This window comes from Dunckerocampus dactyliophorus, chromosome 14 (assembly GCF_027744805.1).
Source record: "Dunckerocampus dactyliophorus isolate RoL2022-P2 chromosome 14, RoL_Ddac_1.1, whole genome shotgun sequence".
Classification (NCBI taxonomy): Eukaryota; Metazoa; Chordata; class Actinopteri; order Syngnathiformes; family Syngnathidae; genus Dunckerocampus; species Dunckerocampus dactyliophorus.
The window spans coordinates 10,217,153-10,234,533 of NC_072832.1; the positions used below are offsets into that span (position 1 = coordinate 10,217,153).

At 47.5% G+C, this 17,381-nt stretch overlaps 1 protein-coding gene across 4 annotated transcripts in view; it reads left to right on the forward strand.

Annotated features, from left to right (window-relative positions):
- LOC129194454 (signal-induced proliferation-associated 1-like protein 2) overlaps positions 1 to 17,381 on the forward strand; it is a 117,378-nt gene that overhangs the window by 83,430 nt on the left and 16,567 nt on the right. For all 4 annotated transcript variants that reach the window (XM_054799731.1, XM_054799734.1, XM_054799733.1 and 1 more), the window contains exons 10-14: positions 1,793 to 2,047; positions 12,249 to 12,395; positions 14,323 to 14,426; positions 14,511 to 14,599; positions 15,435 to 15,808. In XM_054799731.1, the coding sequence (XP_054655706.1) occupies positions 1,793 to 2,047; positions 12,249 to 12,395; positions 14,323 to 14,426; positions 14,511 to 14,599; positions 15,435 to 15,808 (969 nt within the window). The remainder of the gene's footprint in view (positions 1 to 1,792; positions 2,048 to 12,248; positions 12,396 to 14,322; positions 14,427 to 14,510; positions 14,600 to 15,434; positions 15,809 to 17,381) is intronic.

Consider the following 17,381-nt stretch of genomic DNA (forward strand, 5'->3'; position numbering starts at 1 on the left):
CAGCTGTAAACAGTCAGCCAGCCATGGCCTAGTTTGATGAAAGCGTCTCTGTTACGTGGATTACTCGCTTCCTTCACAATCAGTCAGTGCACCCTCCTCGAGCCTCTCCGTTTGTACGTTTGACCACAGCAATGTATACATCGATTTCCACCCGTCGGTGGGTTCTACAAAATAGACTTTGGAGGAGCAGGGAAGTGTAATCATGAGGGTCATGCTTGAGATGCTTTTGGCCAGCTTGCACAACATCCAGGCTACTTAACCCTGACCCATCGCCCTGTAAGCCCCTTCCTCCCAAACATTCACTGAAAAGCTCAAGCTCGCAGATTAATGTTGCATGAAACAGCATCCCTAGGCCTGTCCACTGCGGAGATCTTCACTGTTGTTAAAATTAATAGGATGGAGGCAGCTGAAAACCCCCCTTAGATTGTCGGCTTTATTATGACAGGCAAAATGCATTGTGACTGCTCACTACATGGGCAAGCAAATGTGTGCCTATTTTGGGTAATTTTGCCAGTAGTGTTTGATTTTGGTTGATTGCAAACAGTGTTCCACCAATAAAAACTATTGTATTAATAACTAAATGTAAATACAGGTGGTCCACAGGTTCCATCGTAGGAGCAAATTCCGTTCCTATGATGCATTGTGAGTGAAATTTTAGTGTACGTCGCAACTCACACCTAAATTAACACTTTACACAGAACACGTGAAGGATGTAAAATAATGTAATAAACCACTAAATGCAAGAACTAAAGGAAACAGTAAGAAAAAAAGAGAGAAAAAAAAGCCACTATGCTGCTTAGTTGTCACTGTCGCTTTCATAGGAGATGGATCCTTTAATATGCTGAAGGATGCTGGAGTGACCTGTCAGTTATGTGTCGTGAATTTTGTGATTTACGACACTCTGTGAAGCCACGAACGTGGCATAAGTCCTGGCAGTGTGGGTGCGTGTGTGCTGAGGAGGACGGCTGCGTGCAGAGAGGACATTTGAGTTTGCTGATTGTTTTGACACAGTTCAGCCTACAGAGGCCGGTTTTGTCATGGTTGTCACAGTCAAGCGCTTGAGACAAGTGCGGCCACTATTGAGCACATGGCGTATTCTTCCGTTGCTGTAACTAGTTCTCGAAGGACTGTCGTGTTTACGCGTCAAAATACTACGTTTTTGGTTAATTCATGAGAGCGTCTTCGTAACACCGAAACGTCATAACACGGAACGCCGTAACCCGAGGACCACCTGTACCAAATGGATACAATCTGATACACTAACAATAATTAGTTATTGTTAATATAGAGGTACTTTTGGTCCATAGTAGGTGTTCTCTGACTTCAGTGTAAGATTTTCTTTTCGTTCTCGAAGATGAATGCACTAATTTGCATCTTAATAAGTCTTTGATAGTTTTGTATTAATAGTGTGCTAGGCTTCAATTCAGTCTCACCTTCACAGAGCTTTTTATCGCCTTTCAGCGTAATGTTCCATCTCACTGCTTTTTCCAACCCTGTTTGCGGGGCAGCTCCTTTAACTCCGTATACTACTCAGCAGTAATTGACACAGTTAATGTGCTGTTAGTACTTAGCTAATTGTTCAACATCATGCATGACAAATATAGCTTCCCTTGAACTGATTTCCCAAAGGCCTGAGATGAGGTCATAAACAGGCAGAAGCAGAAGTCGCTAATGTGTTACGCATAACAACCTGGTAGAATATTGATTGTAGACAGCTTTTACTCCAAACAAGGAACAACTATGCTTTGCCTTTATGCTATGTTTGCCTTTAACTTTTCCCATCTCCTCTCAGGGGCTGCTCTGAGCTTTACCGCATTCCCATGGTGGAGTACAAAGTTGACAGTGAGGGTACACCCTGTGAGTACAAGACCCCCTTCAGGAGGAACACCACTTGGCATAGGGTGCCCACAGCTGCTGGAGCTCCTTTATCCCGAGGATCACCTACTCAAGGCCCCGATCGCCTCCAGTGCCAACAGATCCTGCAACAGCATCAGGCGGCTATCCCACGAAGCACCTCCTTTGATAGGAAGTTACCAGATGGATCCAGGTACTGTCATTGTTTAAATTATCTTCACTGTAGTCCTTTGTAAGATGGAGTGAATAGATATCAACGTGTTGTGTCATAATTCAGTTGATGCATTTTATGTTGCATGTAGATCAGAAATGTTAGGAGCAGAAGACTGCATCCAAATCTATACAGGAGAAACGTAACGCCACTGCACCAGTGGCTATACGCTAAGCTGTAAAACAGCAACATGTGCTACGTAACCCGCTTTAAATGAATTGATTGGCTGCATAAGTGAATACCAACAGGATCTCATCATTGGCTGGAAAGTAGGGATCGACTGCCAATCCGCTGTATTTGTGAAGATCGGATAATATCGGCTTTCGGCATGAGATCTGACCGATCCAGTTGCTGTATCACGTTCATAACTCCGAGCCACACTCCAACATGATAGGTGCAGTAATGCGCCTCAAAGCTGATTGCCACTCGACTCGTGCCACCCGCAAAAAGAACAAAACGTAACACCGCCCTGTGTGCATGTCCGTGGTGTACCATGGTGAAGTTAGTTTCATATTCGGCTCCACAGCTACAGCGATAGTTCCCTCTCACTGTGCCCGGACTGCTGCGTCATGGTGAAGGGAGCTCACATGGGAAGTGCCGCTCTAACTGCTGGTTGATAATAGGGACCGCACAAACACTACTAAACATGTCGAAACGGCGGCGGAAAACCTTGGAAATTCCTCTATTTTAAAACGTGAATGGAAGCTAGCGGAGTTAGCTTAGTTTGGCTAGTGCAGCTGTGTGTGTGTGCGACCCAGGCTGGATGAGTATATTTTCACTGTGTTGTGTTTTCCTGCTTTAATGTAAGGACCATTTGACATTGACCACTGATGACGTGCAGGTTCTGAGTGAAAAAAGACGAGAGGCACGTTTATCAACTGTCAATTGCCATTCTCAACACACACATTTGTCATTGTTGTAATTGTGTAAACAAAATAAGGGTGTAAATTACATAACATTAACATCTTACATTAATAACGCGATTTGAATTACATCTGTGACTCCATCTTCCTTAATCACAAGCACGGGCATTACTGTTTGTTGAAGATTTTGTAGCAATATGTGCTGCGGCTGACATCCCATTAGAAAAGTTAGCCAAGCTACATCCATTTCTCAGTTACTGGACAAAATGGGCCAATGATATATTGTATCAATAAATGTAAGGATTTTTGCATTTATTCACTAACCCAAATAGCACACACTCTATGCAGGTAAAATAAGTGGAAAAGGTAAAAAACTGAATTCCAAAAAATTAAAACGGAGAAAACGGAAATGGGGAAAAAATGAAATGAATTTCATAGGGCCCTCAGAGAGTTTGTTTCAAAAATTTGTATTCTAAATCACACCACAAATTCATCTATAATCATGTCACATGATTAGTCCTACCCTAAAGTATTTTTGCATGCCCATTTTTTTCGAATTTGATCTTTTATTGGATAATTTATTGGATTATGGACCTGACTCAGAGGTTTGTTACAAAAGCCAAACAATATTGTTGGTCATGCTGTGTAATAAAAAAGTAAATTCAGCAATACTGAATGCTTTGAAGCTCTATTATCAGAACCATATTAAATTCCACAAATTCATGTTTGTAACAAAAGCTTATTATTATTATTATTATTATTAAAACAAACAAAAAAAAACGACCGGATTGGATCGGCAAGACTATTAAAAAAAATCGTATCGGCTCAGAAACCAAAAAATGTGGATCGGGACATCCCTACCGGACAGTGTTCATCACTGTGTTGCTACCGCTTGTTGCCTGTCACTCACGGGGTTGCATTGCAAAATGGTATAGAAATTATTATATGTTTATTTTATTGACAGTTCAAGTTGGATTTTGTGTGTGAACACAAGATCAGTTTGCAGTTGCGCACGTGCGCAGTTTAAAGGGAACATTGATTAGGGCCGCACGATTTGGCAAACAATGTGAATCACAATTTTCTTGCTTAGAATTGAGCTCACGACTCCGTGGGACGATTTTTTTCACACGCCCACACACGCTTGTGTCACTCACTCCATAATACAGTCGTGACCAAAATGTTTTTTTTTTTTGCTTCAATAACATTGCTGCTTCACTTTTCATTTTTGTGATCCTCACAAAACTTGCTTGTTTTTTCAGTATATAACAGACACGTAAAATGTTTTGTTAAAAACGACTGATTCCTTCAGAGTTATTGAAACACCAAATTTCATGACCACTATGACTATAAATTATTATTTGGGCCGCACGGTGGTCTAGTGGTTAGCACGTTGGCCAATACAGGAACAGCCTGGAGATCGGGTTCGATTCTCCCCTGGGCATTTTTGTGTGGAGTTTGCATGTTCTCCCCGTGTGTGTTCTCCCACTCTGGCTTCCTCCCACATTCCCAAAAACATGCAGGTGAGGTTAATTGGCGACTCTAAATTGTCCATAGGTATGAATGTGAGTGTGAATGGTTGTTTGTCTATATGTGCCCTGCGATTGGCTGGCGACCAGTCCAGGGTGTACCCCGCCTGTCGCCCGAAGTCAGCTGGGATAGGCTCCAGCATGCCCCCTCATCCCTAATGAGGATGAAGCGGTATAGAAAATGGATGGATGGATATGACTATAAATTCATGCACGTTTAAAGACAATGTCAAAAGAAAACTCAATGAATGGGGTAGATTATCCTGTGAGAGGTCAGCGCCTCACTCACCAGGGCAAGTTGGCCCCACTGCCCTGGCCGAGGACGGCGAGAGTGAGCAGGAAGCGTCAGTCGTTCTGCTAACAACGGAGTCCTTTTGTTTGTGAGTCAGCTCTATAAATGAAATTTAAAAAATCGTAGATTGCATGTTTGAATTTAGATGGCTTTTTTGTTTTTTTTTTCACATAAGTTTAAGTGTATATTCTTGTTCTTGCCTCCTCTTCTTTGCCTTGTTGAGGTCGGTCACAAAAAAGCAGAAAGAAAGAAAAAGCATTTTTAGAAAGCTTTTGAGGCTCACTGAACTGATGTCTCATGTCTCATGTTGTTGAATATGCTGATCATATAGAGGACATTTGTTTGAGGTTGCTCGCATAAAAACAAGCATAATCGCAAAACATACTGTGAAGGACATAAAGTGTTCTCAACCAAAATGGTCAAATGAAAAAAAACTGAGCGCTTCTTGAGAGGCCCCACCGTTTGACAGAAGCATTGATTTCAATCAAAAATCATAAACCCAAAGATCTAATCCTTTGAGGTGCATCTTTGAATCTTCAACCTTTTGAGATTCAGGAAAAACAAAAGCTAGAGAAACTCTTGTAAAGGCTGCTTTTGTGTTTTTCTATTTGCATACATACAAATGGAACATTTTAGTCCAATGAATTCAGTGCTTCTCTTTCATCTCTCTTTGATGATAGAGTCTCGCTCAGTTTTTAGATGGCCCCTTTCGGACATCTCCATCCAGCCATGTAAAGCAGTGATTTGTTCATCCTAATGAAACCCCTACAGTCATGATAACCTTTCCACAGTGTCACAATGACCCCCTGTGGTTTTGCCCGCTCTCGCTGTACTGGGACAACGACCGCCTCCCCTGCCTAATCAGAGTTCCTGTCAGTGGGAGCACTCCATTTTCCATTCTTTCTTTCTCTGCATGTATGCCTCCCACTCCATGCTCCCTGCGCCTCTGCGCACCGCTGAAGAGGAGGTGATGGGGACACTGACACAGCTCAGCTCATCTCATCCAATTACTGCAGAAACAAAGAGTGTTCCATTCTAGACCAGGATATGAAGAAGCCCAGTGGGTGTGGGAGCAGAGGAGAAAATATTGCACTAGTACAAGAAATATATTGTAATATCTGTGATTTGTGTTCCTGGGCCTTTAAGGGGCGGGGCTTGGAAAGTGGCGGTGCGACGTCACGAGCGAGTGGTGGGGGTGTTGAGAAGTGTGGGGGAAAGTTGGAGTTGTTGTGGATGTTGGCGTGGGTTGTGGCCTACAGCAGCCCTGGTGTGAATGTGAACTGTTGGAAAGTTCTCCGCTGTGAATAAAGCGATTGAAGTGCATCGGCGACGTGAGTCTCTCCTTCCCCACAACCAGGGGCATTACATTGGTGTCAGAAGTTTCGGTTTCAACCCCGCTGCACGACCGCTGTTGTGGGGGGAGCATGCCCAGTGAGTTCGGCGCTCGACCGAAGGTGAAGGAGGGAGCTGACCAGTGCGTGATTGAAATGCCTGGTGAGTTCGGCGCTCGACCGACGGTGAAAGAGGAAGACGGCGAGTGTGTAATAAGCATGCATGAGACAAAGTTCGCGGAGCACGGACTCCATGACTCCGGCGTTTCCCGCCAAAATGAGAGCGCGGCGGCCATGTTGGAGCTGCGTCAAGACGCTGAGAGGAACAAACATGGCGGCGCCCATCAGCACATGTGGGACCTTATGAAAGCACTGAAATTCTCTGGCAAAGGGAGCTGGGAAGCCTATAAGGCACAGTTTGAGCTTGTGGCTGATGCAGCAGGCTGGACTGAGAGGTTGAAGGCGGTGCTGCTGGCATTATCGTTGACAGATGACGCTGCGTCCTGCTTACTGCTGCTGGGCCCGGAAGAGAGGCTTAATTATTGCACGCTAGTGGGCGCACTGCACAGGCGTTTCGGGGTGTGTAATGTTAAAGACACCACACGCTGTGAATTCAAGCACCGTGAGCGTCAGCCAGGTGAGCAGCTTCGTTGCCTCGCCCATGACATCGAGGCCCTGGGTCGGCGCGCATATGCAGGGATGCCGGGCTCAATCCAGAGCGAGCTGATTCGTGACCAGTTCGTCCAAGCACTGAGACCAGACGAGCTGCGCCTGCATGTCCAGCTCGCCCACCCCACCACTCTGGATGAGGCCCTTGCGCTCGCCATGGAGAGGGAGATTGCAGCCAAGGGGGCGCTGCAGACGCCGTCCCACCCTGTTTCGGCTGCGATAGTGGCAGAAGGGATGGAGAAAAGGCCGCCGTGGGTGGAGGAACTGGTCTGTGCAGTAATGGCCCGTTCAGCCCAGCGTGAGGAAGGGGGTGACCGACGCACGCGCCCCATGACCTGCTGGGGGTGTGGTCAACCAGGTCACCTGCTGCGCCGCTGCCCCAAGTTGAAAGACGCGTGGGGAAACGGGAAGGGGCCCGTGTAGCCCGGATGGCACGGGCCCTTTCAGTGGTCAACCGGGAACTTCCGCCTGCAAACGCGGGGGTTGCGTGCAGGGACCAGCACACTGACGATACAGCTGTTGTGGCTGTGGGCTGGACGGAGGTGGGAGACCCCTGTCATGTCTGTGTGCAGATTGGAGATGTTGCCTGCACGGCCCTGGTGGATACTGGTTCTTCGGCCACGATAGTAAGGTCTGACATCGTTCCAGTGGGAACCGTTATAGAGCCAACCTTGACAAGGCTGAGAACAGTGACCGGGGAGACAGCCCAGATGAAAGGAAAAGGGAAGTTCAAGTTTGTCCTAGGGGGTCTCTCCAAGTCCTTTGTGGCCTGGGTGGCAGATGTGTGCGACTCATGCATATTAGGCCGGGACTTCCTGAAGGCTGCAAGTTGTGTGGTGGACCTGGGAGCTGCAGTGATTATCCTGCCAGGGGGTCAGCGTGTGAAGCTTATCAGCCCCACTCAACGGACTGCAGCAGCGTCCATTGACACCGCGGTTGCAGACATCGCGGTGCACAGTGAGACCCCATCTGATCCGCACAGGTGGGCGGTGTTATCGTTACCAGAGCAGCCGTCGTTGACAGGGGCAGAGTCCGCTCGCCTGAAGAGGTTCCGTCCCCAGAGGGGGGCGACACCAGAGCAGCCGTCGTTGACAGGGGCAGAGTCCGCTCGCCTGAAGAGGTCCTGTCCCCACAGGGGGGCGACAACAGAGCAGCCGTCGTTGACAGGGGCAGAGTCCGCTCGCCTGAAGAGGTCCCGTCGCCAGAGGGGGGCGACACCAGAGCAGCCGTTGTCGACATGGGCAGAGTCTGCTCGCCTGAAGAGGGCTTGTGCCCAGCAGGGGGCGACACCACAGCAGCTGGCGAGTAGACGGGTAGAGTTTGCTAGCCCTGAGAGGCTTGGTCCAAAGTGGGGGGCAGTGCCACCCAGCCTGCCTACTGTGGAGGACCGGATGGAGCCAATCCGATCCATCTGGGAAAAGAACTGCACTGGCCTAGATGCTGGTCAGCAAGAGCAGTTGTGGCGAGTGCTGTGGGACTTTAAAGACATTTTTGCCCTCAATGAAAATGAGGTGGGCCTCACGCACCTTGTTGAACACCATATCGACACTGGGGACGCACGTCCAGTGAAGGTGCGGCCTCGTCGCCTGCCCATGGTCCGGCAGGAGGCGGCTGATAAAGAGATCCAGGCCATGCTTGAGGCGGGGATCATCGAGCCCTCTGACAGTCCGTGGGCGTCAGGCGTTGTGATGGTCCCCAGGAAGAACAGCTCTCGGCCGCGGTTCTGTGTGGACTACAGACCGCTGAATAAGGTCACGAGGAAGGACTGTTACCCGCTTCCTCGGGTTGATGAGACGTTGGACCTGGTGTTGGGGTCCGCGTGGTTCTCATCGCTCGACCTGCGCAGTGGATACTGGCAGGTCCCCCTCACCCCTGAGTCAAGACCAAAGACCGCGTTCTGCACCACCAGGGGGCACTGGCAATTCAAGGTCATGAGTTTCGGACTTTGCAATGCACCAGGGACTTTTGAGCGGCTGATGGACACTGTGCTTGCAAATATTCCCAGGCAGCAGTGTTTAGTGTACCTGGACGATGTCCTCGTCCATGGGAGGTCCTTCCAGGCCGCACTAGATTCCCTGAGGCTAGTGTTGGGGAGGATTGCGGCGGCTGGACTGAAGCTGCATCCTGAGAAGTGCCATTTTATGCGGCGAGAGGTGGCGTTCCTGGGCCACAAGGTGGATGCAAGTGGTATCAGCACACTGGAGGAGAAAGTCAGCGCCATCAGAGACTGGCCGGCCCCGAGAGACCAAAAGCAGCTCAAGAGTTTCTTGGGCCTAGCTTCATATTACCGGAGGTTCGTGAAGGGATTTTCCTGCATCGGTGCACCCTTGTTTCGCCTCCTCCAGAACGGCCAGGCCTTCTCATGGACGCCAGACTGTCAGGAGGCGTTTTCCAACCTCAAGAGGGCCCTCACGAACGCTCCTGTCCTCACCGCTCCAGACCCAGCTTTGCCCTTTGTGCTGGACACGGACGCTAGCAATGTCGGCATGGGGGCGGTGTTATCGCAGATGGGGCCAGAAGGTGAACAGGTGGTAGCCTACTTCAGCCGAACATTCAATAAAAGTGAGCGGCGCTACTGTGTGACCAGGCGTGAACTGTTGGCTGTTGTGCTGGCTGCACGCCACTTTAAGTACTACCTCTGTGGCGTGCCCTTCACCATTAGAACTGATCATGCAGCACTCCAGTGGTTGATGACCTTCCGAGAACCGGAAGGCCAGGTGGCGCGATGGTTAGAGGAGCTGCAATCCTTCCACTTCAGTGTGATCCATAGAGCAGGTACTCGGCATGCTAACGCTGACGGCCTTTCCCGGCGGCCGTGTGCTGTGGACGGCTGCAGCTACTGCGACCGGCGCGACGCCAGAGAAAAGGAGCTGTGCGGTGATGAAACAGCTGGTGGACCGTCATGCTGCACGCTGGAGGCAGTGGATGCTGCAGAGTGGGCGGTCAAGCAGGAAGAGGACGCCGATCTCAAACCGGTGCGACAGTGGGTCCAGAGTGGCAGGAGGCCAACTTGGGAGAGCGCGATGGGACTGTCGGTTGGCACAAAGGGCCTGTGGAGCAAGTTTGCAGTGCTGCGCATCAAGGATGGTGTGTTGCAGCGTGCTTGGAAGGAGCCAGCGACTGGGGAAGAGAGGTGGCAGGTGGTGGTGCCTGTAGCTCTCAGGGAGGCGGTGCTGAGAGCATGTCATGGAGGCACCGGGTCAGGCCATTTCGGGAGCACAAAGACCCTCAGACGGCTGCGCCAGGGATTCTACTGGGGTCAGCACCGACGAGATGTGGAGGACTTCTGCCGGCGCTGTGACCAGTGTGCAGCGTACAAGGGGCCCCAGGACCAGTCGCACGCACCACTCCAGCAGCAAGGGGTCGGGGCGCCTATGGAGAGGGTAGCCGTGGACATTATGGGGCCTTTTCCTGAAACGGACAGAGGGAACAAGTATGTGCTGTGTGCAATGGACTACTTCACTAAATGGCCGGAAGCATATGCGCTGCCAGATCAGGAAGCAGAGTCTGTGGCAGATGCGCTCCTGGAAGGCATGTTTAGTCGGTTTGGCACTGCGGACATCCTCCACAGTGACCAGGGCAGGAATTTCGAGTCCAGAGTGTTCGCTGCCCTGTGTGAGCGTCTGGATATGCAAAAGACTCGCACCACGCCCCTGCACCCGCAAAGTGATGGCCTAGTGGAGCGGTTTAATCGCACTATGCAGCAGCAGCTGGCCATCCTCACCTCTAACCATCAGCGTGACTGGGACCGGCACATTCCTTTAGTGTTGATGGCCTACCGTTCAGCAGTCCAGAGTTCCACAAGCTGTACTCCTGCCCTGTTGATGTTGGGCCGGGAGATCCGGACACCGGCGGAGTTGGCGTTTGGGAGGCCACCAGGCAGTGCAGAGGACCGGCCGGGACTGGAGTATGCCCGGAAGTTGCAGGATCGGCTGGAAGCGGCGCATGCCTTTGCTCGAGGTCAGCTAGAGAAGGCTGGTATGAGGCAGAAGAGGAACCATGATGTGCGCAGCAAGGGGCGTGACTTTCAGCCGGGTGAGCTGGTTTGGGTTTTCACGCCCAAACGGAAAAAAGGGCGTTGCCCTAAATTAGACAGTCATTGGGATGGACCGTGCAGGGTGCTAGAGCGGGTGGGGGAAGTAGTCTACAGAGTTGCAGTTCCCCCTAGAGGCAGAAGAGTTGCCCTGCACCGGGACCGGTTGGCACCTTACAGGGGCCGGGATGTTCCCCAGTTCGAGGCAGAGCCTGCTTCACCAGCTGGCTTGGGACGTGGGGTGGACTCAAGTTCACCGGGTCCCACCACAGTTGTTCTTGTTCAGCCGCTGGCGCCAAGGGGAGGCGCACAGGAGTCAAGCCAGGGCCGGCCACAGAGACAGAGGCGGAGGCCGCCAAGGTTTGGGGATTTTGTTGTTGACCCCTCGGGGCGAGGGGCTTATTAAAGAGGGGGGCAGTGTAATATCTGTGATTTGTGTTCCTGGGCCTTTAAGGGGCGGGGCTTGGAAAGTGGCGGTGCGACGTCACGAGCGAGTGGTGGGGGTGTTGAGAAGTGTGGGGGAAAGTTGGAGTTGTTGTGGATGTTGGCGTGGGTTGTGGCCTACAGCAGCCCTGGTGTGAATGTGAACTGTTGGAAAGTTCTCCGCTGTGAATAAAGCGATTGAAGTGCATCGGCGACGTGAGTCTCTCCTTCCCCACAACCAGGGGCATTACAATATCAACAAAGACATTGATTGACACAAAATAGTACCGTTGCGATTTTTTTTAAATGTCCATCTTTTCTTAAATGTTTATTTCATGTGGACATGCAGAGACATTTTTTTCACTTTTATTACATCCATATACTCCATATTAACAGCTGGCACGTTCCATGCAGGCCACCGTGCTTGCCTTTTGTGGTGACAGCCTAAAAACAAAGTTTGATGCGATGCAGTTCTACAATGCTGCAATGTGCAACCATAGTAATAGATACATTGTTAAATGAATACTTCTGTGACAGTGTCAATCAAAATTATTTCATTCATTCATTAACACATTTTCTATACGGCTTTTCCTCATTAGGGTCACAGGTGAGCTGGAGCTGACTTCAGGAAAGAGGTGGGGTTGTTGTGGGGAGAAAAAAAAAGTCTAGCTCAACTAAAAAAAAAGACAATGCCTGAAATAAAGACACAGAACTTTATTACCTTTGCAAATGGGTCAGATAACAGCTGACAGAAACATATTGCATAGAGGTTTGCAGTTGTCAGGCCAAGAGTGCCTTTCTGATTGAAATTCTTCTACCTCATCACACGCAAATGAATCACAGTCTCAGAAGGACGTTATATTAACAGAAGACACTTCTTTACTCATTTGAATGCACATGCCCAGATTGAGGGTCCACTGCTAGGGGAGAGGGTCTGACGACTGAGGCGTGAACAGCAGATGGCTCACCCCATTACTTGTCACACCTATGGTACAGACGACATTATGACAATGTCTAAAATATGTTATATACCTTTCTGTCTGCAGAATGATGCAGGACTTGGAGAATCCCCAGGTTACTTCCTGTAACAAGGGAGAACAGCATTACCGCAGCTCCCCCAGTAACCAGTCCTCCTCCAGTGATCCAGGACCATGTGGCAGCAGCTCCTGGTCCCAACAGCCTGGATATGATGGGTGTGTGGTATTTCAGTCCTAGAAGAATAGAGGACTCATGAAGGCAGATACTGTATATTCAGTTCACATTTAGAGGACTTAGGGTTATATCTGACTCTGTTCATTCAATATTTATTTGAAACTTCCATATTGTGCTTATTCATTGCTGCTTCATTGTAACGGTTGTGTGAAAATGGAACATGTTGATAAAACACACACCTGAGATGTCATGATAGTAATTGTATAATTTACAAGAGTGAAGAACAGAGTGCATTCATATTATGTTGTGATGAACAGGCCAAAGTAGACTGGATACAATTTGATCAAAAACACTTGTATGACTATGCATGACTATTTGAGTGTTCGGTAAGTAGTACCGTAAATTCCGATGTATAAGCGGCTACTTTGAACCCTGCGGCTTAGACAGCAGTGGAGCTCATTTATGGCTATGTTCTAATCTTGTGACATCTCCTTTACTTCAAGCTACTACTCGTTTAAACACTGTGCCGCTCACGTGTCAGTGAGGAAACGGTAGCTCGCTCTTTGGCATGATGCAATCATGAGCTATAAGGGAACTCACGAGGATCTTGTCAACCCATTAGAAACCACAGGAGGTCATTAGTCAATATAACGCTGTCATCTCAGAAAGAACGCTAAAACCACAGCAGCTTAATACGCAAAACATGGGTAAGAAATATACAAGACAAGTACCAATACGAGTGCAGTATAAACAACAACAATTTTAACTCCTTCCCGTCATGCACTGCTTCCCATCAAAGCAGTTCATTCAGTTGCAGTGACGGCAATGGCTGTAGAGGGAGCCGGGGCGCCCTTCGTCGGACACAGCCTGCCATTGCCGTCATTGTGTTATTGCAACTGAATGCTTGATGGGGAGCAGTGCATGATGGGAATAAGTTAAAATCGTTTTTTATTCTACACTCATATTGGTACTTGTCTTGTATAGTTCTTATTTACTTTTTGCGTTTTAAGTTGCTGTGTGATGATTTTAGCGTTCTTTCTAAGATGACACGGTGGAGATGTGCGGTTTATAGTCCGGTGCGGCTTTTATTTGTACAAATCTGTTTTTCTCTGTGCATTTAGTGGGTGTAGCCTAAACACCGGTGTGTCTTATACACCGGAGATTAGTCTTTATTTACAAGTCTACTAAAAAGATAAATGCCCCCTTAATTCAGTGTTACTTTCTTTTGTGACTCCAGACCATTTCCTGCTTCTGTTCTCAGAACACTCAATGTAATGACAAACCATTACACAGAATTGCTGACTTCAGCTGGAGTTTAGCCAAAGGAACTACACAGGGCCTTCAAAAAGTCCTTATTGAAAGTGAATTAAATAAATGAGTTATGCTTCCAAAAATGTCAAATTTGGAGAGACCAAGAGGTTTGTTGTCGTCTCTTATCCTAGTTTGTTGGAAGCTGTGTAATGCAGACTGCTCAGGCTTAACAGCTTTCACTCTGAGACTGGCACCAGAGCAGAATGCACCAGAGACCAATATCTCTCTGTAAGAGGTTACAGACCATGACAAGAAGCTTTGCTTGCACTAAACTTTGCAGGGATCCGTATCGCTGTGGTCTGTCAGCGCTGACACCATGCAGAAAAGAACAAGACCTATTGACGAGCCGATTGATCTCCAGCTAGAGTCGCTCTGAAAGATCACTAGTCACTGTGACCTCTGCTCAGAAGATAGAACCCCTATTAGCTCTAATAGCTTTCATTAAAAGCAAGTTGGAAAAATTGTCTCCTCATTTTCTGAAGAGCAAGACAGTTCCTGGAATGCTGAGTCATTGAAAGGTCTTTTGTGTGCTTCTCAAGTGTTTGAGACCTCAGTGATTGCACACTAATTGCCTTACATCTGCGGGAAATCTATCACAGCTTTTCTTTTTGTGGAATACACTTCTCAAAGTATCCTTCTTCCTCCTTTTCTCTGCAGATGTCCCTCTCCAATCCTCCATGAGCATGCAGGAGACATCCCAGGGGGTGATGGCGATATCCACAGGGAGAGAGAACCCACACTGGAGAGGACCAGGTCCGCAGGTGAGTCCTTCATTTGACTGCACCAGCAGGATATAATGCAGATTTCATTTTACATGCCTGTGTTTTCTTCATGGTGATCTGCAGAGGCCAAGTGGCACATCCCATGCACTAAGATTCTGAACCCACTGAAACAGCGAGAAGGAAGCAAAGACTCACCCAACAAGCTCTCCAGGGTAAAAGTTCAAATGTCTCTTTTGATGTGACATTTACCGGACAAGATTTTTGGACAATTAATTCTTTCACCCCTGATCAGACTTGATTATGGGCTTTCCAGCAACTCTATTTTGTTGGCCACCCCCATGTCGTTCCCTCAAGCTGCACTTAACATTCATCACTTTGTCTCACTCTTTGCTCAGACACATTTCCCCGAAAGCTTCAATACATTTAATACCTAAACCTTTCTCTCTGCTGTGTATTGTTCCAAAACTCAGCCCTTTGTTCCTTCTTTGCATTTTACTGTGACGCCAATGGCAGGCACATCAACAGCATCCCTGGCTTTCAGTTGGTGTTACATCAAACCAGGGGCGATGGATAAAAAAATTAAACCATTCCCTTGGCACTGTAGAGTGTGTCCCTAATGCAGAGGGCTCGTGTTTTAATATAAGTGTAACTCTTTTTGATATAATGTGATATGATTTTATTTTGCCCCCGTGACTTTGCAGTCTTTAACAAGCATACTGAAGGAAATGTGATAGGTCATGATCCCATTTTAGTTCAAATGCTCCAATAAAGAGTTCTATTTAGCTTGTTGTACTCGTCAAATAAATAAGTTGTATGACTGTGTGGATCTAAGTTGAGAAGTGACTTAAAGTTGGTGGTGCTGACAACATTCTACTACCCAAATATGACATCTTACTGTGGGCAGAGTTTCTTAGAAGTAGGTCAGGGATACATGTAGCCTCCTATTTGGTATCAGTACACACCTGTAACAATTATTTGCAGCCGCTGTTTGACTTGTCTGACATACCTCTCTGTCCCTCTCTCCCTCTCTCTCTTTCTCTGTACTAGATGGGCGATAAGAATTCAAGCCACTCAAGTAGCAACACTCTGTCAAGCAATGCCTCCAGCAACAGTGATGATAAGCACTTTGGCTCAGGAGACTTGATGGACCCGGAGATGTTGGGTCTCACTTACATCAAAGGGGCCTCCACAGACAGTGGCATCGACACCAACCCCTGCATGGTCCCCGGGACTCGGGTGTTGATGCAGAGCAGGGTGGGAGAGCAGGGCCATGCATGGGTATCAGAGCACCACGAGGACATGGCATCAGAAGAGGATCATGGAAAACCATACCTACCACAGGGTTACGCCTCCGCCTTAATGGCCAGTAATGTGACAGATGGCAGCATCGGAGACCTGAGCGAGATATCGTCACACTCAAGGTATCACAGATGCCCTAAACCTAGTTAAGATTATTATTTTTAGCGCAGACTTCCGCTGTTTTTTGGACCATGTCTTTATGTGCATATGGCAACCAAACATTTCAAAGCAATGCACAGCAAGGGAGGCTTAAGCATTACTATACTTTTCTTGACCATGAAAACTACTGAGGTGACAAAATGATAGCCTAAACATAATGGCAGGGTGGCGGGTCACGGACATTTCAAGAGCAAACATAAACGCACACGTTGCAATAGCTTTACACTTCTTGCCGTAGCCAGGAAATGTCTTATTTGTCGCTTGCTTGCTAAAATGGAAGTCACATTTTTTAAAAACTGATCTGAAAATGCAAATGATGACATCAGGAAGGCATCATCAAATAAGATAAAAAGCTTTGCAAGGCTAAAATAACGAGGGAGGAAATCATGTGCCTCGATATTGGCCGTTGATGAACGATGAACGTTAATTACATCCTAGAGACTGCCTGGTAGAGGATTAAGCGGTGTGGAAAATGTATGAATGAATGAATGAATGAGGCTGCCTGGTAACCAGATCTAAACTGGACAGAATGGCAACAAGAGAGTTAGTTTTATGGAACAAATAGTGGGCTATGGTTTCCATGGTGATGTGTTAATTTTTGGAAACGATGAAAACATTAGTCTAACAAGAACTTTGTAACAAAGAACACTTAACAGCTGCAAAAAGATGTTATAATTACTGTATACCTATAAATATGACAGCCATAATGTGTCCCACTGGACATGTCTCATGCACAATACACAATTAACCATTTAGTAAATTTGTCAAAATAAAATGTTTAGTTCTAACATGTTTAGAACTCAAGTTTTAAGTCATAATTATTTGAAATAGGAGCAGAACTATGACCTATTCTGCACAAAACCTAGTATGACAAAATGAGTTATTTATTTATTTTATAATGACATCATGGCACCTCATGTTGTGTTACCATTAGCATCATTGTTGCATCATAGCTGTTCTTCGGACGGACCATTTTTCCATAGTGGTCTAAAAGTACAATATCACAGGCAAGGAACAAAGACAGGAAAAAAAACAAAACTTCTCTGATGTTTGTCTCTCTCACTGGGCCATTGTGTGACTCTTGTGGTTTATTTCTAGTCTTTTTGTCATGTTATTGATTTGCCCACGTATATTCACACTTTTATAGTACTTTGATTGGTCCATGTTATTAAACACAAAGACATGCACAAAGGGGTATTTGCTGGTTATGGTTGAACTTTTCACCTCTTACTCATGACCCTGAGACTGACTCATCCAGCTGTGTCGACGCTTCTTAGTGGAGCATGTTGTCAAGCTGGAGCAACATGGGGGGTCTTCATCACATTCTCATCCAAGTGCCCTTCACCAGTCTGGCGCCCATCTGGGAAAGAAGAGAGTGAGAAAAAGACTGGGTTCAGAACTCGCTGGTCACAGTCTCCGTGGAATAGAAAAAAGAGTCTTTTTTTATGTCACAAAGGATTATGACCGTAGAATCATCTTAAATCAATGGTCTGTGTTGGGTTGGAACTGTCACAACTCTTGAGTCGCCTCAGAGCA